Source organism: Ruditapes philippinarum, unplaced genomic scaffold (assembly GCF_026571515.1).
Source record: "Ruditapes philippinarum isolate M1 unplaced genomic scaffold, ASM2657151v2 ctg11950_1_1_1_1, whole genome shotgun sequence".
Taxonomy (NCBI): Eukaryota; Metazoa; Mollusca; class Bivalvia; order Venerida; family Veneridae; genus Ruditapes; species Ruditapes philippinarum.
In genome coordinates, this window is record NW_026866867.1 from 53342 (window position 1) to 79759 (window position 26418).

A 26418-nucleotide genomic window follows, 5' to 3' on the forward strand; every position below is an offset into this window, starting at 1 on the left:
ACTATATATGATTATTGGTCATGACCAGTAGATGACCCCTATTGATTTTGGGGTCAAGGGGTCAGTGTAAAATTTACCTTGTACTTTAAAATGGTTTCTGACCAATAACTCAACAACTCAAGTTGCTTTGGTTGATATTTTTATATTAAACAAAAAACTTTTGGTATACACATTTGGATGTATTATGTAATATAACAACTTTGCTGTCATTAATGAGGCCTACATGAAACATAAAATGTATGCATATTTTTTTTTTGGAAAGATATGTAATAACTTGCTGCACACAACCTATGGGGTCACAATAATTATTACCTTGTGACTAGGCATGACCTGTAGATAACCCTTATTAATTTTTTGTTCACTGGGTCAGAAGTCATGCATAATAACCTGATCTCATGACTAATTGGCTGCCCATATGGGACATACATGTTTAACAAACATATCTTGTTTTAAGAATGGTTTCATTCAAATGAATATTTTTAAATGCTGTAACGAAATTCATGTTTTTTTATTTACTGACTGTACATAGTTTTTACACATGTCACTTTCACAGGTCAAAAAATCTAAAGAGCATGATATCATTTCTCAAAAATTATTAGCTTACAGTGAATTTTTCACTAATAAAATAAACTTTTACCGAATATAGATTTCTGGAATAACAGTTTTATATTTTGAAATAGTTTGTGTACTTACATAGATATTTACAACAACAGAAAATAACATGAAATTAAATATGTTCAAAAAAATGTTAACAGTATATTCACGTTATACAAGTACGCGAATCAGGTCCAATTATTTCAGATATTAACTTTTCCTCAATTTAGAATCATGTCAGTTCTTCGAGTCTGTAGTTGATGTTGACGATAACTAACCTAGCTATTGTGAATGTTGTTGTAATAATTCATCATTCCCGCATAGTAAACGATAGCAGAAATAATGTAAACGCAAATTCCAATAACTACTGTAGCAATTATCCATTTTTTTGTAAAGTTTGACATCAACTTCGCATTGTCATAGTCGCCGGAGAGCTCGAGATTCCGTGTCTACAAAAAAATAAAATAATATACATATAAGACCGGAATTAGTTTTGCTATGAAATATATACATAATTTCTAAGAAATGTTAACAAGTGACGTGTAACCTCGCTCCCAATCAACATGGGCCGGCAATGGATAGCCTGCCATTGCTATGCTTGATCCGATGATGGGCTATTATTATGCACTTCTCCCTTCCTCTCTGGACATCGGCAGATGACTGAAGATCCGACGGCTAGTTCGCATTCTCTCTTCAGATCGAGGTTATGTTTAAGACGAAAAGACTTAGTTTACTAGTATATGAATTTAGCTGCCGATGTCCTAAATAAAGCCAAAGGTAGTTACCCTACAGAAAAGTGGCATGCTTTTGTCTCAGATTTCACATCTATGGCTAATACTTCTTGGTAAATTATCACCACATATATTTGCACATTTTGGCACTAAAATCGGAAGTGTTGTTCCAACTTGAAATTCCGGGGCATTTGTTGAAAACTTACCTTTATGATAAACGGGAATCTGATTAGTTGAAATTTTGAATGTGAAGTTCAAGATATTCCCAATGGTAAGGCCTCAAGTGTCTTAAAATAAAAGGTAAGGATACTAGGATATTCAGAACTCCACTTACTTTGTATGCAAAATAGACTGCAAATAAACCTGTTGGCGAGAAGCAAATTATCATGACGCACAAGGCAGGTATCATATGGTTTGGAAGTGGTTTGTGAACAACGTTCAACACAGTCCCTGGTTGTGGCTGGCTCATTACCTAAGTAATAAAAACAATGTTATATTATTTGTACAATCCACATAAAAACATATTTTGTTATTACAATTAAATATCAGATTTAGTTCCAAATACTAGACAGAGTTCGTGTACACGTTGACGCCCTTTTCTTTGCTTGTGTCTTTCCCAGCGCTTTGATGAAAGCAGGCTTTAGATGCTGCGTTTATTTTATAAACATGCCGCCAGTACCAGTGTGCATAATTATTATACAAGTTGTTGAAGGAATATATTTTAGGCTTGCTGCTAACTCCAGTATATGCCGTCAGCAACTTGTATACTAATTCTAGGTACTAGACTGAAGATATAGAAGAACGATATGTTAATGTTTTAATCTTTAGATTTTGATGAACTTTAACCTTGATGATATTTAACATGATATAAAATGTAAATTTCTGAACAGTTATTGTAGAATCTAATTCTAAGAAAAGGAGGCAACTGACTTGCTGAATAAATACAGCAAAAACGAATGGCGCCAACATCTTCTTATCAATATATAATATATCATAACATATGACAAAATCGCGAAAAGAATTCTTAACAATTCTAATACCGTTGCGGTTAAAGAAAAGAACTCATACCACTGTCGTATTTGTAAGTTCGCTTCTCGGCTTGTATATTAGATGATCAGGTTCTTGCTTGGCTATCTGTTGGTAGGTAGATGGAACACCCAACACAAAAGAGGCATTCTTTTCTGTGTATTCATCTCCTTTCTGATCATATCCTATAAACACAGAAAACTAAAATCATCCATGCAGTTTGATATATATCATTATTGTTTTTAAGTCAAGATTTTACTTTGAAATATCATTATCACTAAATTATCATTAATTGAGTGCAAGCCTTGATCATTTGTTATTTTTCTCCCCCGAGGTCGCCTTAAATGATCATAGAAACGCTATTTTTTTTTTAGTTCCACCAATTGTTTTCTCGTTTAGGGCAAAAGCATTCTTTTACTTGGGGACCATACGCTGCTTTTCATGGAATGGCACTTCTGTGTCACATTGAAGGTTCCATGATAACCGCCGTATGAACACATCTGCGGATGTTTCTAAATTCAAAAGTTCACAGTTTTCTTGTTAAATGTTGAATTCTGCTTAAGCCGGTGCTATGGGCGTGGACGGTAAATTGCACTTTCCAGTACCGTCCATGAACAGGCTCAATCAAACCGAGTCTGCAATATTTTTAGTTTTGTTGTAATGGCCTTCTTTTATATAAGGGATTCTGTTTTTTTTACTATTTTACGTTTCTGTTTTTCTCTATTTTAAGTATTGATAAGATTTATCCAAAACTTATTCTTATTGAAATTATATTTAAGTAAATCGAAGCCGACTGATTCATTTGCCCTTCTAATCTAGGAATTAAGAGCGAAGGTAAACGAAAAATGAAAAAAAAAATGTTTTCTTACATCTTATTAGTTGTTAAACATCCGATTTTATCATACGCCCGAAAGAATTTCGGAGTATATTGTTATGCACCTGGTTGTCCATTCGTCCGTCCGTCTTTTCGTAGGTTTTCTTGTCTGGTCTGTATTTGTTGAACGATGGTAGGAAATTGAAACTACTTGGCAGAAATGTTAATTGTAATGAGACAATGTGCAGAGCGTAGGTTTGACCTTTCTCAGGTCACATTTAGTCATTTTGAATCAACTTTAAAATTTTGATTTCACTATGTTTTTTTTTAAACCGATTGTATTAAAATAAATATATTTGGCAGAAATCACACTGACTCATTCAAAATCCTTATTATAATTATTTATATGTTTCCCCCAATAATTATGTATAATATTATGTATTTACCTTTCTTTATTTTTCAAAATCTTTTACGTGATTATGTTGTTTTTTTTTAATTAAATTTCATTTTTTTAGATTTTTTAAATTATACTATTTGAGGAGCTTTTACAGGTTTATATGATTTAATTATTTTGAATTCAAATAATCTTATTAACTGAAACTGATTTTACTCAAGATATGTAACATTTAGTTTTGTGCTATTGAATTTCTGCTACAATATTTCATAGTTTTTTTTTTTTTTTATCATTTAAAAAACAAACATTACTGTTGTTTTAAAACTGTTTCTGATAACTTTAAATTTTATTTACTTAAAGCAAAGTTGCATTTGGGGGTTATGCGGTGCTTTTGTTGTTTAATGAGCATTTTTGTTTGATATGCATACAAATCAAAAAAGAGAAAAAGAGCAATTGATAAGACCAAAATATATTCAAATAATCAAAAAGGAAAGTATATTTTAAAACGAATGTATTAAGAGTGGGCGAAAATCGATACGTTTAGAAAGAGGTGTAATTTATCGTGCGTTATACTAGATAAACTAATATCCTTTTTTTTCAACCAGGAAATCATTTTATGCTCAAGATTTACCAGATTAGATTAACATTAAACACGCATTGTTTATTTATATATAAATCTTTATTTTGCAATATTAAGCTGCCAAGCAATTTACAGATCTGTCATGACATACACATTTTTGTATTTTTATTATTAAGCTTGGTCACAAAAAACTACTAATTAACATCAATTGACAATCAGATAATCAGTGCATAGAAGTACGACCTTATATACCATTTATTTGGTCTCATTATAAACTTTGTCTATTTGAGCATTTTTCTCAATTCGTAAATGTATGGTATAATGCTTAAAAAGATATTCGATACCGTTGCAAAAAATACTTTTCAAACTTTCGCGATGTTTGGTTTCAAATTTAGATTAAATTCCTTATAGTTTTGATTCAATCCTTTTTGGAGTAAACATAAATATATAGTAACAATTGTAAAGAACAGTGTAAGAATACACAGACCAATGTATTGATTGTATACAAACAAGTTTTGTTTATATTGTATTGTTCCTTATTGTAAAGCAAAACGTTAGTTTTTATAAACTGATTTGTAACACATTTGTATTAAACATCTCTTTTTAATGCACATGTAAATCAGTTTCATCACAAATTTACGAGAAATTTGAAAAATTAACTAAAAACTGATTTAAGAAATAAAAGAAATTGATATAATTCACAGTACCTGTTCGCTCCGCCATTTTGTGTCTTATTTTCATGTAGATCGCATGCGCATTTGTTTGTAAACTACCAAATGTCTATTTTTAGAACAAGACAGCTAAACTTTTAACTTCGGGTTGGTTTTTTGTCTGCTTTATTGATTTAATGCAGTGTTGTAAATTGTAAATAGGCAAAGAAGTTTGCTTTATTATTAAATAATGTAAATATTTTTTCTTTACCCATGTTAAACGCACGACCTATTTATTAGTGAAGTAAATGAACGTGCTTTTTATGTTTTGTTTGGTGAGGTAATGTGGGTCATCAATTAAATATTAAAAGTGTCTATCAAAGTATTTGATGTCAAAACTACGGAAGAGCATTAGTGTCAGATGCGTTTTTTATAAACTTGACATTACGGGTTACTATGTCGAAATTTCGACTTACTTACTCGAAATTTCTACTTGCGTTATCGACATTTTGACTTTGTAACTCGAAATTTCGACTTATTAACTGGAAATTTCAACTCACTCTTTCAAAATATGTTACAAATATAATAACCCAAAATTTCGTCTTATTAACTCGAAATTACTCTTTAAGAAATTTTACAAAGATACTATTAGTATAAAGAAACGTGGCAGACTAACTGGCGTATACACGCTATTTAAAACTTAGCTTACACATGAATATTGCGCACTTTACAATAGGGTGTGTTTTGGACTTATACGTATCTCCGCATGATGGCTGTATCTGTGCTTTAATTATACACAAGAAACATACGGTTAACACGGAAATGTGGAAAGTGTAATTTTATCTCCACAAAAAGGCATCATAGAAAATGTGAAGGAAATGTTCTCTCTGTGCGGACAATTTGATCCTATTGAATCGTTCTGTTAAATACAGGTGTTCTGTCAATATTTATCAGCCACACGTGAATGACTGTATCTTGTATTCAAATCTTGCTTTCACCAACAAGCAATGTAAGTCGTGCAATGCTTGTTTGAAACAGCCAAATTTCTTCTCTTTTTGAGTTAATAAGTCGAAATGTAGAAATTTTGAGTTATTAAGACGGAATTTCGAGTTAAGGAAGTCGAAGTTTCAAGTAAGTAAGTCGAAATTTTGATTTAAATAAAATTAGAGTTAATAAGAAACACACATCTGGCACTTATGCTCTTCCGTACAAAACTACGTCTGCAAAGTACTTTCCAAGTTTTTCTTTTGATAACGAACCTGTTTTCTTGTTTCTTATGTTAATTTGTTTAAAGGCGTGTTATGATGAGGATCTTGAAAATTAAAGTTCAGCATCATTATCACTTTTATTATATCTACATATTCTTCAGATCGCAAAAGCGTTACCATGAACATCAAAACCATCATTATAAGCACATAGCGTAATCATGATAACCGTAATAATCATCAATAGTTTATAAACATTGTCATCATAAACATTATTATGGGTACATCATAACACGATCATGATCATAACAATCATCATCATAAATTAACAAGAATCATCATTACAATACCATAACCATCATCATCAGATCATGTTTGTCATGTTATTGAATTTTAAGAAAAAATTGTATGGCTCTATATTTCAATATATATTATATATACACATTATATTAAGTCACTGTTCATTCTTATGTCACAACTGAGGGTACATTTCCAATCCTAAAGGTCAAAGATTTTGGTTCAAAATCATTCTGCTAAGTTGGTTGTCCGTTCTGGCAGCTGGATTATCAAGTTTGTGCAGGTTACTTTAAGAAGAACCTGATCAGTACTGTTGTACTTCAAATCATCATCGACATCCTCATCAGCACCACACATCGAGAAGATAAATTTGAATATGATACTTATGGGGTTGGTGATAATAATGATTTTGATGATGCTGGTGAAGATGATAATGATAAATGATGTGATGATGGTAATGGAGGTATATTTAGATATTGATGTCGCTTAAGGTGGTGGAAGATTTTGATGATAGTAGATGTAATTATAATTTCAGTAAATCAACGAAAGTACTAGTATATAGGTTATGATTATGATGAATATATAGATATACGTGGTGACGTTTAAAATGATGAGTTTTTTGTCCGTCAAAATGACGCGATAACAGAATGTTGTCTTATTCATATAGCAATGGGGAAAATTTTAGACGTGATTGTGTGTAAGATTATATTTTGAAGTATTATCATCATTAACATTATCATTAATTGAGTGCTATCCCTGATTATTCTTAAAACTTTGATCTAGCAAAATATCAAGTCTCCAAAGCATAAAATACTGAATTATTATTTATCCTATTATTACTTATATGTGTATTGTATGTAAGGGACTGTTCCTGTACTTTTTTTCTGTGAAGGAGGATTAAGAGAACTTCAAGGGATCTCAGAACAGACCTAGAACCCAACATCACACGAGTAAAATTTCGCTTACACTTGAATACGTGTTTGCGTGCACAAAATTTTATAATCTATTTTGAAGGTATTTAGGATTTGTATCGTAAAAAGAAAAAGGCTAGCTATTTCATTTATCTCAAGATTTATATATTCTTTGAGTACATGCTTAAGTACAGTTTTCATTTTGAAATTGAAGAGTTATAAATAATAGTCATTGGCCCATTTTGATTAAGAAATATATAATAATATAATAATGTTATTCTAATTTTAGTCTGGTATATGTATGGACCTTTTCCTTGTATAATTTATATTGATAAAGAACACATGCGCATGCTTATGATAATACCCAAACGTGTCAAAATTACTATATCAATAAGAATCAGATTTGAAGGATAGATCTGTACATAATTTACATTCGAAACAGTTATTCTGTTTTTTTTACCTACAAGAACACATTTTTTGTTGCACATAAAACCTCCTTAATATCATATATGACTCGTCCGTCTCTTTAAATATGTACAACAATGTTCAATTAATCTAGGCAAAATTCAAATAAATTCTGGTTGCATGGACAACCTGCAACGCAGAAGGCTAAAAGTTACTGAGCATTTTTTCAACAAAGTATTTTACAGTGTCATTGTTTAATGTTTGTAAAGAGATATTGAAAATCATTTAGGTCATGAAAGTCTTCCAAAAATTCAAAACGTTTTAACGTTTTATATCTATAAACATGTAATGAAAACCCAAGTCCTTCCAGTGCTATTAGCACCAATGGATTGAAAAGCATTGCAAAGCTTTTCATTTTTTGGGCCATTTTGCACAATAAAAGTAATGATTCTGGGAAACGGTGTAAGGCAATGATATGAAATTCGCACAAAGCTCTTAGAAACACAATCATTTGGCATCACGTTTAAATTCGTCATTTATGTGCCTTTAAATGACAAAAATATTTCACATACCTGTGTTTTCCAACATTTCGTATTACACCTTGTGTCTATCGTTTACAAATAATCAAATTGTTTTAAGTAATAAAACGATCCTTTCGACAATATATCCAAATATGCTGTATAATGATTGCACCAACACTAATAGAGAACTATGTGAATATTTGAATAGAGATAATGTCGTCAATCCCTTTTTTATGACCATGTAGTCTCAATATTTCGAATACAAGTCCGGTCGATTTTCCAAACTGTCATTACAAAGATTTCGTGAAGGGTATAGTTATTATATAATAAAAAACCTAGCGTAAAAGACACCGTTATAACCGTTGTGTAGGCTTTAAATTTCCTTCCTATTCGGTTCCATAATTAGCTAGATGTTGCATTTTTTTTAAATCATAGCAGCTGTATTTAAAGGTCATCATCACATCCACATTAGCACAGTTGGTTAATGAATTGCCTAAAATATGAGAGGTGTGGTTCTATCTCTGTTTATATTTATTAAGAACTACTCTTTCTTTATTTTTGCAGTACATTTTAATCGAAATGGCCGAGTGCTTGCAAAATTGTCTTCACGATTATGAATCAACTTATGGAAATTTGTTTTGTGATTTACATCATTCAAATGACATTAATGATTTAATCCGAGTGAATTTTAAACATTACTAAATAAATCATGTCATTAAAAAAGAGTATTGACTTTTTCAAAATAAGTCAACAAATATAAATGGAGCTGTTCAATAATAAAAATAATATACATAAAACAAAACATAGACCTAATAGGGTCGCGAACTTACAACATGTAAGACACTGAGAAATAATAAATCCGTAGTTTACCCTATTACGCTATAACGCTCAGTTATCGTATACGTATTTCATAGACACGAGTTCATAGTCCATTGATGTTTTACCATACTTATAAATGCAAATTATTAGGCTACTACAATGTACTTATATTTTAATAATCTTTCGTCAAATATGTACGGTAAGCCACAATCACATAATTTTTGTTAATCATTGTTACACCCAATTGCACAAACCTTTTTACAATCTGATTAAAAGAATTATTATCCGTCTAAGTTTGTTTAACCAATACTATCATTCTACCATATCTATTAACATACAATGGGTATCTGCCTAACTCGGCATAAACGCTAGCATAACTTACGTTTATATTACCCTTTAAAAACCTTTACAGAATCCAAGAATATGTTAAATATGTACAGCTAATGAAATGTTTATATACATTATATTAAACGTACTTTTTCTTATTAAAACTGGCTTTAACATTTTTGAAAATAATTTAATAATTACTCCTTTCATTTTCATGAAGCAAATTCGGTAATATCTTTAAAAATAACGCTTTTATAAACTAACAATATTGGTTATTAAAGGTTTTATGTTTATTTTGTAATAGCCAAGCCAATACCTCTTCGGGAATAAGACACTTTAAGTTTTCGACATGTTTACGTTAAGTCCCATTCATTTTGAGCATCAGATTTCTGATACAAAAATTGTATAAAACCATAAAATTGCGTTGCGTTGATTTTTGAAAACCGCTAGATACGAGTATCTACAAGCAAGAGCAGTGCGCTCGACTATTCTCAGCGCTGGATAGTAAAATAAGAGAGCCTGGAAAATGCAGACCCTGAAGGCTCAGAAATGGCTATAGTTCAATCAAAAACATCATAAGAGTTATTGGCATTGAATAATGACCTACTATTCTCTAAAATAATTGAGTGAAGTTTCAATAGATTATTTTAAATAGCTCTGGATTCACACTTGCACGCAAATACTTAATCAATGTGTGCCGCCAACACCGACGCCTAAGCACATCCCCCTTCTGGCAACCCCCTGATGTATCTTTTGGATGTGGGGCGGCGCCGAAAAAGTGCTTACTTTTTTAGCAACATTTCTGAAACGAAAACATGTATTGGGGGCCCAAATAGGACATTTTTTTTCACTATTTGAGGCCTAAAAGAGGGGGGTCGAAAGTGCGTTGTTTCGCGTATATATGAGGTAAAGGGTTAACAAAAAATGATGAAAAACTTTGGAATTACCCAAAATCTAGTTTTTCCATGTTAACATGTGGTCTTTCACCTAATTTTGGTGAAAAATTGTTGTTTTGTAACATTTTTCATTTTTTTAGTTAACCCTTTCCCTCATGAGCATATTGTGAAAAATGGCCGTTTTCATAGAAAAGCCTCCTGTTACAAGTTCAAACTGCTATGAAACTATGAAAACTGCTTCAATACTAATCAAACTTGGCACACATGTTAACTTGACCATTGCCTTTGTATCGACATGCTCAGTCTTAGATTTCCTGATAGCATGGCAACGAGGGGACGTCTCAAAATTGCCAAAAATCACTTTTTTGCCTCGATTTTTTCCATCAAAATATATTTCAAAGTGCTGCAACTTCTCAAGGGATTGAGATAGAGTCAAAGGCTTTTCAGTGTTGGTTACACGTTACCTTATGATTGATCTGGGGTCATTTTTAGCCTCTCAAAAGTCAAAAATATTCTTTGCGATGAGGGGGACTACCGCCCCCCTCCAAACTCCCCAAACAGAAGGGGGCAAATCCCCCTTCTGACAACCCCCTGATGTATCTTTTGGATGGGGGTGGCGCCGAAAAAGTGCTCATTTTTTAGCAACATTTCTCAAACGAAAACATGTATTGGGGGCCGAAATAGGACATTTTTTCACTATTTGAGGCCTAAAAGAGGGGGGGGGGGTCGAAAGTGCGTTGTTATATATGAGGTAAAGGGTTAAAGCACTTACAATTTTAAAAATTTGCATTAGGAAATATATTTTGAGGTTTAGGCATTTAGAGGAGGTTCAATTTCAGACAGGATGTATATTTTGTATATGATCCATTTTAAACTACGTTGAGCTTAAAGGTCATGTAAATATTTTTTCATCGATTTATAATTTCAAAAAATATATACAATCATTAATTTCAATTATATTTATTTATTATTAAATACATTTATCTATTCTTACACTTAACCTTCGTATAAGTCAGATAGAGTTGTTGTTAACAGATGATAACTTGAACTTGTGTTTACATTACAAACAGTGCTAAAATATGCAAGGCATAAATAAAAAAGGCAAACCGTCACGTTATAATGTACCGTAAAAGCGCAGCAGGTAGGGTCTATGTCAATAATAATGATAAACATGATAAAGCTTTGTTGCATTCGTGTATTTAAAGTCCGTTTATCATTTAATGAGCAGTTTTGTTTTATAAACACACAAATGCATGAGACTCAGTCCTGAAATAAAATGTGTTTTATATTGATCCATATATTGAATAATTGTTCAAAACATTTTGTACCATATAATGTCTCTGTTATTTATACACATGGATAATGTACGTAAAAATAATAAAATGTTCCGGAACAAAGTGTTATTATGCTACTTTTTGTAGGGTTTTATCCGTTTAGCAATGATTTGTGTATTGGCCATTCGTTTTTAAGGCATTTAAATACCATATATAGTTCATACAAGCACTTTGGAAGTATTTCTCTATCAAACTTCAGACAATGATTTTTGCAGCAGATATAAAGCTTTATACACTTTAATGTGGTTTGATTTTGATAAAGTTAGATATTAAAGTCAATTATTATTTCACTTGACATGTAGTTGCTTTCTTTATCAAGAGCGGAACTAAAATGAAATAAAAAGAAAACAAAAATGCAAATTATAAGAACAAAATGTAGACATAACAGAAAGTACATTAATGTTTCAAAATAATGTATTTTGAGCGGCAAAAAATCGTTACATATCGAAAGAAATGTAAGATATCTTGCATTATACTAGATACACTCAAACCCTTATATTCAACATGGAAATCATAGTATGCTCATAATATTAACCAGAGTAGATTATCATTTAAAAAAATATTTTTTTCTCAAATTCTAAATATTCATTGTACAACATTAAGCTGCTTGGAAATTTATGTTTTTAAGCTCATTCACGAAAAACTACTAATCCAAACCAAGCGACAATCAAATAGTCAGTTATGTCGTGCATAGAAGTATGACAATATAAACAGTTTTATCTCTATTATAACAAACATTTTGCTCAATATCTCTCAATTCGTAAATTAATGGTAGAATGACTGAAAGAAATTCGATCCTAAATGCAATACCATTGCAAAACCTTCCATTCAAGCTTTGGTGAAGTGAGGTTTCAAATCTAGATTAAATTCTCTACAGTTTTGATTACATCTTTATCTGTGGGTTCGAACAAAAGTACACATTGACATATAGTAATGTAAACACATTTTAAGTATGCACATGCTATTCAACCATATACATCAGAAACTTGCAAGACAAGTTGTGTGCACATAGTATTGATCCTTATCTTATAAATAACAATGGATGTGCACACAGCGATGATCATTTCCTGTTCAGGCAAAAGAAATAGTTTTTTTCTTTTTGTTTTACTTTTTTTAATTCAATTTCCTAATATAAAGCAAAAATTACGTTTTTATAGAGATCAACTGACTAATTGCAATAAACAACGCATTTCATTCTGCATGTATATCAAAATCATAACAAATTGTTGATAGATTTGAATATATTCTCAATATCTGCTTTCTCCGCCATTTTGTGTCACGATGTTTTTTTCTATGTTTAGAACAAGAAAGCTTAAACGTTTAAACTTCGGGTTTGTTTTTGTCTGCTTTATTGTTTTACTGCAGTATTGTAAATACTTAATAGGCAATAAAGTTTGCTATTTTATTTAATAATGTACATTTATTCGTCGATGAAGTAAACGAACGTCACATGTGTGCTTTTGTTTTTGTTGTGTGTCAACAACAAAATGTAAAAACCGGCTTTTAAAATAAAATATTAGATGCCTGCACAGTATTTTCCTTAACGAACATGTTTTCTAGTTTGGCAATTTGTTGGAAGGTGTTTAAGCCTGTTTTCAAGATATCAATTGATCATGATCATAATAATAACAAGTTCAGCATTATCATCATATTCATGTTATGAAACTCGTTAACATCAATTGATTAATTGGCAACTAAAGGTGCATTTACAATTTAGAAGGTAAACGATTTAGGTTCAAAGATCTTCTGCTTTGTGTGTTATTCGTTGTGGCTGATTTATTTACCTTTAACAGGTTACCTTCCTTCAAAGAATCTGTGAAGAAGTATCTGATCAGAACTGCTGAAGATCAAATCATCATCGACATCATCATTAGCATCAGTATATCATCATACCCATCACCAGTTCATATAAATTAATCAGCAACAGAACATCATTATCATAATCATCAAGAGACAATCGTTAACACATTATATATTTATATTCCGTTCATAATCGCCATCCTCATCATTATTGCTACTATCATGATTTTAAGCATTAACTGTACATTATAAACATCGTCATCACAAGCATCATCATGATCAGTTCGTAATATATAAGAAAAACAATGTAGCTTTCTACTTTAGAAATTTTCATTTATTACATCATTTGAGACATGAATATTATGACTCTAATGCATATTTGCTTATTTTCCTATAAAATTAGATACAAAATATATTCAAGTCAATAAAGTAAATGCTTTTCAAACGTTGGTGAAAATTAAACAGTGGCTAGTTAAATCCTTCGCATTACCCAGCGGCCAGTTTTCCATTTGATAATATTTCATTGCTCGACAGTTGGATACTACCCTGGGTACTTAGTGGATGGCGTTTTTATCCACTGGTAACAGTGACGGTTATTGATTCTTGAAACAATATGGCAGATTTATTGACGATTTAGAAACTCCAAAGAACTGCGAAGTTCCCAAAGAAGCAATAATGCATATTTTGTGCTTTTATGTTTTTTTTTAATTAAACACAAAAAACTATCCTCATTCCAGTACATCTCATTTGAGAACTATCCTTCGCATTGTATTCTATAGTGGGAAAACTATTCCTCATATTTTATCATAGAGTTATCCTTAAACTGTTATTTTAAAATGGGAGAAATATCCTTTGAATTTTATTTTAGAATGGTAAGAGCTGTTCTTTACATTTTATTTTAGAATGATTAATGCGATTCACCAGTTTCAGTTTGCAATGTTTGCAATGTTAAATGACCAATGAAAATTCGTGTTATATTTAGTCCTCCCCTCTTAGTTCTACAGGAAGTCAAACTGATAACAGACAGACTTCGGCCGAAAAAAACTCTCTATCACGTGGTAGAACTGCTACTACGATCCTTAGTGCAAGTTAAAAATATCGTTGACTACAGTCCAAGTAGGGTTTTGAATTTATTTATCTATTTGATATGTACTAGAAATAGATTAAAAGTTTGATGTGTTTTCTTTGTCTTCGTTAGAATTTTAAAAATATTTTGATTTTCTAACAGTTCATCATTGGAGAGGTACAGTCCAGGGTTTATGAAATTGACAGTGCAAATGTGCAATGTACAGAATAAATTGTACTCCCACCTATTTATAGACAGAGTTATTAATAGACTTGGGTTTTTGGGAAACCGACGTGGAAGTTACTTCTTATGAATATCAAATTGAAAAAATGTACAAATTGCCTTTTTTGTAATTTTAATAATGGTTTCATTCAAATGAATATTTCTAAATGCTTTAACGAAATTCACGTTTTTGTTTATTTATCGTACATAGTTTTTACACATGTCATATTAACATGTCAAAAATCTAATTAGCATGATATCATCTCTCAAAAATTATTAACTTACAGTGAATTTGTCAGTAATAAAATAAACTTTTACCGAATATAGATTTCTGGAATAACAGTTTTATATTTTGAAATAGTTTCTGTACTTACATAGATATTTACAACAAAAAAAATAACATGAAATTAAAAATGTAAAAAAATGGTAACGGTTTATTCACGATATAAAAGTACGCAAATCAGATCCAATGATTTCAGATATAAACTATTTCTGAATATAGAATCATGTCAGTTCTTCGAATTTGAAGTGGACGTTGTCGATAACTATCCTAGTTCTTGTGAATGTTGTCGTAATAATTCATCATTTCGGCATAGTAAACGATAGCTGAAATAATGCCGACAAAAATTCCAAGTAAAACTGTAGCAATTATCCATTTTCTTGTAAAGTCTGACATGACCTTCGCATTGCCATAGTCGCCGGAGAGCTCGAGATTCCGTGTCTACAAAAAACATCAATATATATATGAGCGGAATTCGTTTTGCTATGAAGTATATACATAATCTCTAAGAAATGATAAACATTTTAATTGTCACCTCGCTCCCAATCAAAAGGGGATATTCATAGCCTGCCATTGTAATGCTTGATCCGATGCTGAATAACGAGTACTTCTCCCTTCCCCTCGGTATGCACACGTCATGGAGAAACCACTGGGCATCAGCAGATGACTGAAGATCTGACGGCTACTTCGCATTCTCTCTTCAAATTGAGTTTTCGTTTAAGACGGCAAAACCTAGTTTGTATGAATTTAGCTGCCGATGTCCTAAATCCACCCGATGGGAGTTGCCCTACAGAGAAGGCAAAGAAGATTACGGGAAAACTGTGCGTGTGCCCTTAGCACAGAGTGGAGGCTTGAGAGACGGGAACTTTGCTTTGCACCAACAGCCATTTACCGTACATTTCGGCTCTCATTGGCCGTCGTACAATGGCATCCTTTGTCTTAGATTTCATATCTTTGGCTAATACTCCGTAATAATTGATTGGAGGTAAATTATTACCACATGCATACATACATTTTGGCACTTTAATCGGAAGTGTTGTTTCAACTTGCAATTCGGGGGCATTTATTGAAAACTTAACCATATGAGTAAAACGGAAATTTAATTAGTTTAAAATTAGAATTCAAGGTATTCCTTATTGGTAGTCGTTCCACTGATTTATAAATTGTGATCATATAAGAAAGAATGAGGCAATTAGAAGCCACATTCTTTATTTGGCCTAGAATTTCAATTATTAATGTGTCCCGAACGAATCCGCTTAGCTCATTAGGGAAGGTATCGGGTCCATCAATCAGGGACCGCTGGTTCGATCTTCTGACAGGGGTATTTTTTCCGTGACAATTGATAAGGGCGCACTGAGTTTAATAGCCATTAGTCATTTGAAGCAGTGAACCTTTTACAGCCACGACATTGATGTTATGTCATGCATTTCATAAGCACAAAGTCTCATGAGGGTGATTACTTGTGCCATGTTATTTGAAATCTTCCATAAAGTAAAAAACAGTTATGGAGAACATATAACCTTGACCTTTGGGGGAGCAACCTGGATGTTGAACTCTGCAGATTGTGTCATGGTGACTGACGATAATTTGTGCCAAGTAATTTTAAAACCTTTGAATTGTCAATAAGTTAAAGAGCGGACATGAAAAGTAGATGTTTTTTACATTGGACCTTTGAGAATTGTAACTTGATTATTATGCTCTGCCAATGATGTCATAATGGTGATCATTTCGGCCAAGTTATCTTAACAAGAGGGCCATGATGGCCCTGAAATCGCTCACCTGTATATAGGCCCCTGGACAAAGGCCAGTTTTAAACCAGGGGATTTTATTTAAACAAATTTGGTAGACACCAATAAGAAGATGTTTCATGCTAAATATCTAAGCTGTAATTCTTTGGATTTTTGATAAGAAGATTTTTTTAAGTTTTGACTATAGGGAAAAACAATGATCCCCCCTCGATGGGGCCGATTTTTACCCAAGGGTTTTATTTGAACAAACTTGGAAGACACTCAAGTTTTTACTATATACATAAGGGGAAAAGCAATGACCCCCTGGGGCGGACCAATTTTGACCCCAGGGCTTTTATTTGAACAAACTTGGTAGACACTGTCTAGATGATGTATTATGCCAAATATTTAAGCTCTAGCTCTTTCGGTTTTCTAAAAGAAGATTTTTTTCTTTCGGTTGCCATGGCAACCAGAGTTCTGCTTGGAATTAAGTTTTTTGAACAATTTATAAAGTTGACTACCAAAGAAACATTCCTGAAAAATTTGGATGAAATTGACTGACCGGTCTATGGGGAGATGTCATTTAAAGTAAAAGTAAAAAAAAATATTATGAAATGAAGGGTTTTTAACATTTGACCTCTAAGTGTGACCTTGACCTTGGGGAAGAAACCCAATTATTGTGCTCTGCACATCGTCTCAATATGGTGATAACTTGTGCCAAGTTATTAAAAAAAATCAGTTGTTTGAAAGGTATGAAGCGGACAAGAAATGTAGACTTTTATTATGAAATGAAAAGCTTTCAACATTTGACCTTTAAGTGTGACCTTGACCATCGGGGTAGCAACCCAATTATTGCGCTCTGCACATCGTCTCATTATGGTGATTACTTGTGCCAATTAACTTTTAAAACAAATTCAGTGATTTAATGGTGCAGACACGAACGTGTTACGGACGGATAGACGGACAGACGGACGGACAGACGGACGGATAGACGTAGGCCATTCCTATAGTCCTCTTTTCGCTAGCGGAAGGAGATTCATAAATTAAAGATAGGATACTATGAAATTAAAAACTGCACCTACTTTGTATGCAAAATATACTGCAAATAAACCTGTCGGCCAGAAGCAACATATCATGACGCACAAGGCAGGTACCATATGGTTTGGAAGTGGTTTGTGAACAATGTTCAACACAGTCCCTGGTTGTGGCTGGCTCATTACCTAAGTTAGAAAATAAAATAATTTTGCTCTATCGTATTTGTTCAATCCACATAAAAACTAGTTTGTTATAACAATCAGATTTCGTTTCAAATACTAGACAGGACACAAGCATAATGACAATATTTACAGTATATTCCTGACTGTAAAAATTTCCCGATGTACAACAATACAAGTAATTTCAAAACAAAGTTTTTATAAAAGCAAGATATAGTTGCTGCTTTATAAACAAGTCGACAGTATCAATGTGCATAAAATTATAAATTCGTTATACAAGTTATTGAATGAATATACATTTTGTATTTTAGGCTTGCTGTTCAAAAATGGCTGTTGCCTCGGTTCATATAGAACTCACTCACGTATATGCCGTCAGCAACTTGTATACCATTTCTAGGTAGACTGAAGGTAAAAAAGTTTGATCACTTAATGTTTAATCTTCAGGTTTTGATGAAAAGTGAATTTCTAAACAGGTATTGTTGCGCCAAAATCTTCTATATCAATATATTATATATCGTAACATATTACAAAATCGCGAAAAGAATTCTTAACAATTCTTAAACCATTGCGGATAAAGAAGAGAACACTATTTACCACTGTTGTATTTGTAAGTTCGCTACTCGGCTTGTATATTAGATGATCAGGTTCTTGCTGCGCTGTCTTTTGGTAGGTAGATGGAACACCCAACACAAAAGAGGCATTCTTTACTGTGTATTCATCTCCTTTCTGATCATATCCTAAAATCATCTATGCAGTTTAATATATATCATTTTAAGTTAAGATTTTACTTTGAAATATCATTATCAATAATATTATCATTAACTGAGTGCTAGCCTTGATCATTTGTTATTTGTTTCCCCCGAGTATCACCTTTTGTTTATTCAACAAAATTATTAGCACTGGATCTTTATTTGTTCTAATTTTTTACATTTCTATTGTCTATAGGGAAGTGAAGCTTTATCCTTTCCGAAATGGGTTCAACTTTACTACAGGTAATAATAAATATACTACGAGGGATGATCATGGATTACCCGAAATTGTTAACAATTGTGATAAATGTCGTGTTTCTTTTTGATTTGTAAATGTGTAAAGCTTGATGTTTAATCTTTTTAATTGCAAAATATATTCGATTTAATGGCACCCAGTTCCGTCTCACGTCGCCTTAAATAATCATGAAAACGCTATGTACAGCGGCGCAACTGACAAAACGCGACGTTCGTTGAAATTTATTAAACCGATAGTATGAAATTAAATCTATTTGGCAAAAAAAACTTTATATTACTGAGATGGTGTGCAGAACGCAGTTCTGGACTACCTCAGGTCACTCTGACACATTCAAAATCATTATATGAATGTATATATTACAAAAGGAGATAACAATGTATGGACTTATATATTTTTTTATGTTTCCTCCCAATAAACATGTATATGTATTTACCTCTTCATTTTACCCTTCATTTTCCAAAATCTATTTTTTTTATCAAACTTCATATTTTTAGATATTTTTCCCAGATCAGATTATACTATTTGGTGAGCTTTTACAGGTTCATATGATTTAATTATTTTGAATTAAGATATAATCTCATTTATTTGAAACTGATGTTACTCAAGATATGTAAATACACTAAATAACAATAATGTTTGTGGTACAATATTATTTTTAGGATTTTTAAAATAAAACATTATCATTTAAAAACCAAAATTACTGTTGTTATAAAATTATATTTGATAAATTTAATTTTTATCTACTTAAAGCAAATTTGCATGTGGGCGTTTATTGCTACGTCTATGCGGTGCTCTTGTTGTTAAATGAGCAGTTTTGTTTGTTTTGTTTGATATGCATACAAATAAAAAATAGATAAAAAAATAGCAAAATGATAAGAACAAAATATATTCAATTGTTAATACATGATAAAGCCATAAAAAAGGAAAGTTTATTGATATTTAAAAAAGAATGTATTATGAGTGGCCGAAAATCGATACGTTTAGAAAGAGATAAACGTTATCGTGCGTTATACTAGATAAACGAATGTCCTTATTTTCAACAAAGCTCAAGATTTACTTGATTAGATTAACATTTTTATTTTTAAGCTTGTTCCCTACAAACAAAACTACTATTAATTACATTTAACATCAAGTGACAATCAGATAATCAGTGCATAGAAGTACGGTCTTATAAACCATATATTTGATCTCTATTATAACTAACATTTTGTTCAATATCTCTTAATTCGTGAATTAATGGTAGAATGCTTGAAAAGAAATTCGATATGATGGCAAAAATTACTTTTCAGTCTTTTTTAATGTTTTGTTTCAAATCTAGATTAAATTTCTTTCAGTTTTGATAGAATCTTTCTTAGAGGGTACAAACAGCAAGAAACATAATATAATAGTAACAATTGTAAAGCACAATATTCGCCTGCCAATTCATTTATTGTATACATCGACGAGTTTTGTGTATATTGTATTGTTCCTTATTGTAAAGCAAAACTTCCGTCTTTATAAACTGATTTGTAACAGTTAACATCGTTTTTTTAATGCACATGTATATAAATTTCCTAACAAATTGATGACAAATTCGAAAAACTACTTAAATCTTATTTAAGAAATAAAAGAAATTGTTATAATTCACAGTACCTGCTCTCTCCGCCATTTTTGTGTCACGATTTGTTATTTATGTTCATGTAGATCAGATGAAATTTCAATCGCTGCGCATTTGTTTGCAAAACTACGAAATGTCTATTTTTAAAACAAGAAAGTTAAACTTTAAACTTCAGGTTGGTTTTTTGTCTGCTTTATTGATTTAATGCAGTATTGCGAATAGTTGATAGACAATGAAGTTTGCTTTATCATTAAGTAATTTTAAGACTTTTTCTTGACCCATGTTATACGTACGACCTATTTATTAGTGAAGTAAAGGAACGTGCTTTTTATTTTTTGTTGGGCGAGGTAATGTACGTCATCAACGAATTGTAAAAAGCGGCTATTAAAATATTTGATGTCAAAACAACGTCTGGATAGTACTTTCATAAAAATTAAAGATTAAAAGTTCAGCATCATTATCAAAATTATCAAAATTATCATTATCACCATATTCACAAGTTCGCAAAATCGATATGATCAACATCATAACCATCATTATCAGCACATCATAGCATGGTCATGATAATCATACTAATTATCATAAGTTTATAAAAATCTTCATCATCAACATCATAAGCATCATTATGAGTACATCATAACACGATCATGATCATAATAATCATCATCATAAATTAACAAGAATCATCATTACAATACCATTACCACGTTTGACGTGTTTTTAAATTTTAAGAAAAAATTGTTTTGGCTCTACATTACATTATATTATATTATATATATATATACATTATATTAGCTCAGTGTTCATTCTTACAACACCTTGATAAATAACAACTGAGGGTACATTTTCAATCCCAAAGGGTCAAAGATTTGGTTCAAAATCATTCTGCTAAGTTGGTTGTCCGTTGTGGCAGCTGGATTATCAAGCTTTGGCAGGTTACTTTCAGAAGAACCTGATCAGTACTGTTGCACTTCAAATCATCATCGACATCCTCATCAGCACCACGCATCATTATTACGATCGCCAGTACATTTATCTTTAGAACCAGTACATCATTGTCATATCATCAACAGAACAACATCATCGACATTAATTCGTCATTGCTGTTATCATCATCGTCACCATTATTGCTACCATCAGAATCATCATAAGTTCATCCTGATAATTTTCAGTTCATCATCATCATCATCATCATCATCACGAGGATCCTCATGATCACTTCGAAATTTAAATAAAAAAAGAGTTATAAATGATAAAAGGGCCTCATATTTTAATGATGAAAACACCGATAATCGAAAAGGTGATTGTAATGATATTGATAATGATGAAAGTAAGAACAATTTAATAATTATAATGGTGATGATGATGATGATGATGATGATGATGGTTGTAATGTTGATTCTTCCGCAGGTTATTATGCAGGTGATGATATTTTATAATTTTGAAAAATTAGTGATGATGCAGACGATGATGATTTCTGATGTTGAATTAGAGAAGATTGACTTTAATTGACACGAAGATAAATTTGAATATGATACGTGTGGGGTTGGTGATAATAATGATTTTGATGATAATGGTGAAGATGATGATGGTGTAATGATATTTATGGATATATATTTTATTATGATGTCGCTGGAAGTGGTTGAACATTTTGATGATCATAGATGTAATTATATTTTCAGTAAATTAAACGAAAGTACGATATACATGATGACGTTTAAAATGATGGTTCTTCGTTTTTAGCTTAAAAACTTACTAGTTTAGTGTTTTACCTCATTCGACACCGCTACAACACAGTGATGTAGTGAATCACACTTTTTTCTTCCGTGTTCTTAACTTATTTTAACGATCTACATTAAAAAAACACCGTTACACCACAAAATGGCGGAAAGGGCAGGTACTGTGATTTTTTTCCATTTCTTTAATATTCTTAAGAGATTTTTTAAGTTCTTTTTTAAGCTGTCAAGATTTTGTAATGAAAATGCATGTATATTTAATGGTTTGTATAAAGTTAACGTCCATCTCCTATGCACATCATAACTGATTTTCTGATAGTTTTGGATGTAGTCTTTTCCGGTTTAGCTTGATAAAATCTCATTAAAGATCTATAATTGCTTGACATAATTATTATGTTGTAATATGAGATACTATATTTAGATTAAAAAATGGCTTTATGATAATATTTTGTTTTATAACATTTTATTATTTGAAATTAACATACTTGTAATATCGAATTATGTATCTCACATTTACAAACAACGAGTAGAAATGTACAATTCCATCATTGTTTGTAGTGATATTTGACAGTATTATACATTCCCCCTTAAAATGATTGTTCGAGTGCAAATTAAACTCATACCAATGAACATGTTTTCATCATTTGATTATCATCTTCAAACAGTTTCAATTCGATACACGTTTGTAAAACGTTAAAAAATACATTCATGTGTTGCAATTGTTGGATAGTTATTTTCACATATTTTTGTTATGCTTCGGTTAATATTTATAACGGCTGCCTTGATTTTGTTATACATAAATGCCCTTTTCTATAATAAACATCTAGTTATGTAACTAGATACATGTTGTACACAGGTGGTTTTAAAACATTTACTGCGGTCAACAATGAATATATCATGTTTTAAAGTTTATTTTGGGATATTTGATGGTAAATAATTACACACATATATTGACAGGACGTGACGTAACACAGTATTATACTTTACATTTAAACACTACAATAAAATATATACTATAGCAAAATACGAAAAGATTCACGTATGGAATTTCTTGTCAACAATGACATGTTAAAATAAATAAATTGTTAGAAGTTTCATATCATTTAAACGTTTACAAAAGCTGCGGTCTTTTATTACTTAAACCCTTTTAAGGTTTTTTAACAATATACCTTCAGACGGTCACTGAAGTCAGTGCAGACAAAGACACACCGACACATACACGTTTTCTAATCACGGTCTACACTGTTCGCTATTCATGAAGTATCTATTTTTTACTTTTTATCTTCGCATAAATAATGTTTGTTTTTTTGTTGTTTTTTTTTTTTGTTTTTTTTTTTTTTTTTTTTTTTTTTTTTTTTTTTTATCAAGATGAAAAGGTTGGCAAGTCAATTCAAAATATTTAAATATTCAAAAACGATTTCATGGATTATAACATGCATATACAAATCTGATTATTATACGAAATACCGGTAGCACCATTTCAACTTGAATTCTTGATTTCATCTAATAGATATGAATTCACATTTTTAACTTTGTGAATTCCCATTTCAACAAAGAAAATTGACGAAATTCACGATTTAACTTCATGAATTCACGATTTTAACTTCACGAATTTACGATTTCAATTCATGGATTTTATAATAGCATTCCTGGCGCTTTGTCGAGGCATGCAATCAATCTTTAACAGATATTAAAGGTAAACGTTTAAGACATAATTTATAAATGTTATTTTATTATATGGCGCGTGCATGATATGCATTTGTCCGTATAGCAATGGGGAACATTTTAGACTTGATTTTGTGCATTTGTTTTTGTTTTAACAAAATCAAATGGTTTTCAAATTTTCTTATAAAAAACAATTTGGCAACAATTTAAGGCGGACACGAACTTCACCAGAGGCGGAGCAAATGAAATGAGTGGCACTGCTCCAGTTGTTACCTCTCTCAACAGTTCAGTTTTAGAACTGAACTCATTGGCACGTTATTTATTAGGTATATGAAATTAGATAATTATAAAAAGAATATGATATTTAAACATGACACCATCACTTCAGTTAAAGGGTTATTTTAATCCCTTAAAGCTCCATGACATGTTGTACATCAGAAAAGCTATTTGTATCAGAAAATTTGAAAACAATGATATTTTGTTAAAAACAAGAATGCACAAAATCAAGTCTAAAATTGTCCCCATTGAATACGGACATATGCATATCTAACAACAGTTTATGTACATGGACTCCATTTACAAACGTGCAGTAATGTTAAAGTTGAATGTGCTATTAACATCTGGACGGAACCTGTTATACAAAGTTGCGAATGAATATAATAAGGTCATACATTATTTAGATACATAATATTTTATTGTGCAGTGCAATTATTGGGTTGTATTTCTTTTGTAGGTTACGACCAACCCGACGACGGATACACATATAAGTATGCGAAAATCAAGGTGGATGTTCTACACCCTTACCAACCAGATATTCTTACATCGCAGCAAGGTAACGGCCAGCAGCCATATCCATTTCAACAATCATACCGACACGACACAAATACAAAAGTGGTAAATATTGGCGTATCATACATTTTTAATAAATATTGCCTAAAGTAGAAGAATGTGCTATTAAAATATATATTATACCAGCTGTGAAATATGATAAATCCAAATTTTTCGGAATTTGACTTGAATTATTGAGTTTTTGCAACACCAGTAAATGTTCATGATATACTTGACTTTTTTCAATTGATTCCATGAATCTTTGTCTTTTCTCAAGCCAGTCATATAGCAGGTTAGTTTATTAAAAAGTCTTTTCATGATCTTAGCCGATGTTTTACATTTCATTATAAAAGCATGTTTTTGTTAAGGCATTTATATCATAACTTGGGGAACAGTATGTTACTTCATGGTTCAAAAAATCTAAAAAGATATTGTCAAATAATTATTCAAAAATGAATAAAGATATGTCTGCTCTAAATTGGCCATGTTATTGTTTCTAGGTTGTTACTCAGCCAGAACCTGGTATCGCCTTTTACCACAAGAGACCTCCAGATTATATGATTGGATCTATTTTAGCTTGCTTCTGCTGTTTCTGGCCTACTGGAATATGCGCAATCTTCTATGCAAACGAGGTAATCTTAACAATAAATAAAAATAAGTTTACAAACGAAGTTTTACGCACAAGTAAAATTGCTGCGCTGTACACCTGGAGAAGAGCCGAATACAATGCTACCTTTACGTCCGAACGCCTATTAAGATATGCGTATTAAAGGGGTAGCGTTACATTTATAATTAGTAAAGTTTTCGTTTTCTACTGTGACAGGATGGACACGCTGATGTCAATGCCAAGGGAAAACTACCGAAACACTGTGCCAGGAATCTGGCAAACATCATTTTTATATCTGAAGAAAATGAAAAAAAATAACGTTTTGCTAGAAATCAATCAAAAAATTTGGATTTTGTGCCGAAGTATAAAGCTTATGCATGTGAATGTTTTTAGTTATTGTTTTTGTGCACGTGTAATTAAAATGACGACTTGTCATAAATCGTGCCATCCGCAGTAAACCATGCGTTTTATTCAGACTCATATTAGACTCGAATGTTTCGTTTTAATAGCTTTTTAACAACGCTTACTGACGTAGAAATCTACTTACTAAGTACTGTATAAATGGTTAATTTCGATACTTGGAAATATTTGCGATGTTTTATTCCAAATAACTTGCAGTCAATTGGGCCCGCAAAAGTTACATCAACTTTTATAAATTAGTTAATTTAATAATATTTAAGGTCTTCTATTATAACTTTTATAGTTATTGTATAAATGATAAAGGTAAAGCATTTTGGTTCACAGAATTTGTTGGCTAAGCACAGCTTTTTACTGGCTAGTGTCCTCAGGTCAACAAAATGATATTACATTATGTATACTACAAGATATCAATTTGGTTACTATTTGTAGCATTACATCTATGAGCCCCTTTCATTTGTATCCTTAGCTCTCTTTCCATCCTTTAAGTAAGCTAGATAGTAAGTAAAATGCAATGCATACTTTACAAATCCCTTTAAGTTATATGTTCAATCTATGTTATTTTCAGGCAAATTATTTTGCAAATGCTGGTGACTATGCCGGGGCAAGAAGAATGTCTGACAACGCCAAAAAGCTAATGATAACCAGTGTGTTTATTGGAATTATTTTTGTTGGTCATTTTTGTGTCCTTGAAATTGATATTATATAACGACAATGTTTACAACCACTACTGACAAATAACAAAACATG

The 26418-nt window shown here is 31.5% G+C and overlaps 2 protein-coding genes across 4 annotated transcripts; one reads left to right on the top strand and one right to left on the bottom strand.

Annotated features, from left to right (window-relative positions):
- Nucleotides 1-365: 365 nt before the first annotated feature.
- LOC132734045 (proline-rich transmembrane protein 1-like) lies at nt 366-20607 on the bottom strand. 3 transcript variants are annotated; one of them, XM_060720742.1, is made up of 4 exons: nt 20451-20481; nt 2394-2536; nt 1660-1797; nt 366-1043 (listed from the first exon to the last, which is right to left on the bottom strand). In XM_060720742.1, exons 1-4 carry the CDS (start codon nt 20464-20466, stop codon nt 873-875), a joined length of 468 nt encoding a protein of 155 aa, XP_060576725.1. In that variant the 5' UTR covers nt 20467-20481; the 3' UTR covers nt 366-872. The 3 variants fall into 3 exon arrangements, with proteins under 3 accessions (XP_060576725.1, XP_060576723.1, XP_060576724.1); XM_060720740.1 differs by lacking the exon at nt 20451-20481 and adding an exon at nt 4847-4970; XM_060720741.1 differs by lacking the exons at nt 366-1043; nt 1660-1797; nt 2394-2536 and adding exons at nt 13613-15313; nt 17682-17819; nt 18408-18550 and having other exon boundaries at nt 20451-20607.
- A 1554-nt stretch (nt 20608-22161) lies between these two features.
- On the top strand, nt 22162-26409 carry LOC132734047 (proline-rich transmembrane protein 2-like). The gene is made up of 4 exons (XM_060720743.1): nt 22162-22312; nt 24550-24710; nt 25145-25276; nt 26237-26409. Exons 1-4 carry the CDS (start codon nt 22297-22299, stop codon nt 26375-26377), a joined length of 450 nt encoding a protein of 149 aa, XP_060576726.1. The 5' UTR covers nt 22162-22296; the 3' UTR covers nt 26378-26409.
- Nucleotides 26410-26418: the final 9 nt, after the last annotated feature.

Bases quoted from the DNA above. Each gene is read 5' to 3' on its own strand.
- LOC132734047 (XM_060720743.1), top strand. The intron at 24,711-25,144 runs GTAAATATTGGC...TATTGTTTCTAG, and splicing joins ACGACACAAATACAAAAGTG to GTTGTTACTCAGCCAGAACC. The intron at 25,277-26,236 runs GTAATCTTAACA...TGTTATTTTCAG, and splicing joins CAATCTTCTATGCAAACGAG to GCAAATTATTTTGCAAATGC.
- LOC132734045 (XM_060720740.1), bottom strand. From the start codon at position 4,880: ATGAAAATAAGACACAAAATGGCGGAGCGAACAG. The intron at 2,537-4,846 runs GTACTGTGAATT...CTGTGTTTATAG, and splicing joins CAAAATGGCGGAGCGAACAG to GATATGATCAGAAAGGAGAT. The intron at 1,044-1,659 runs GTAAGTGGAGTT...ATTTTTTTGTAG, and splicing joins CAGTCTATTTTGCATACAAA to ACACGGAATCTCGAGCTCTC.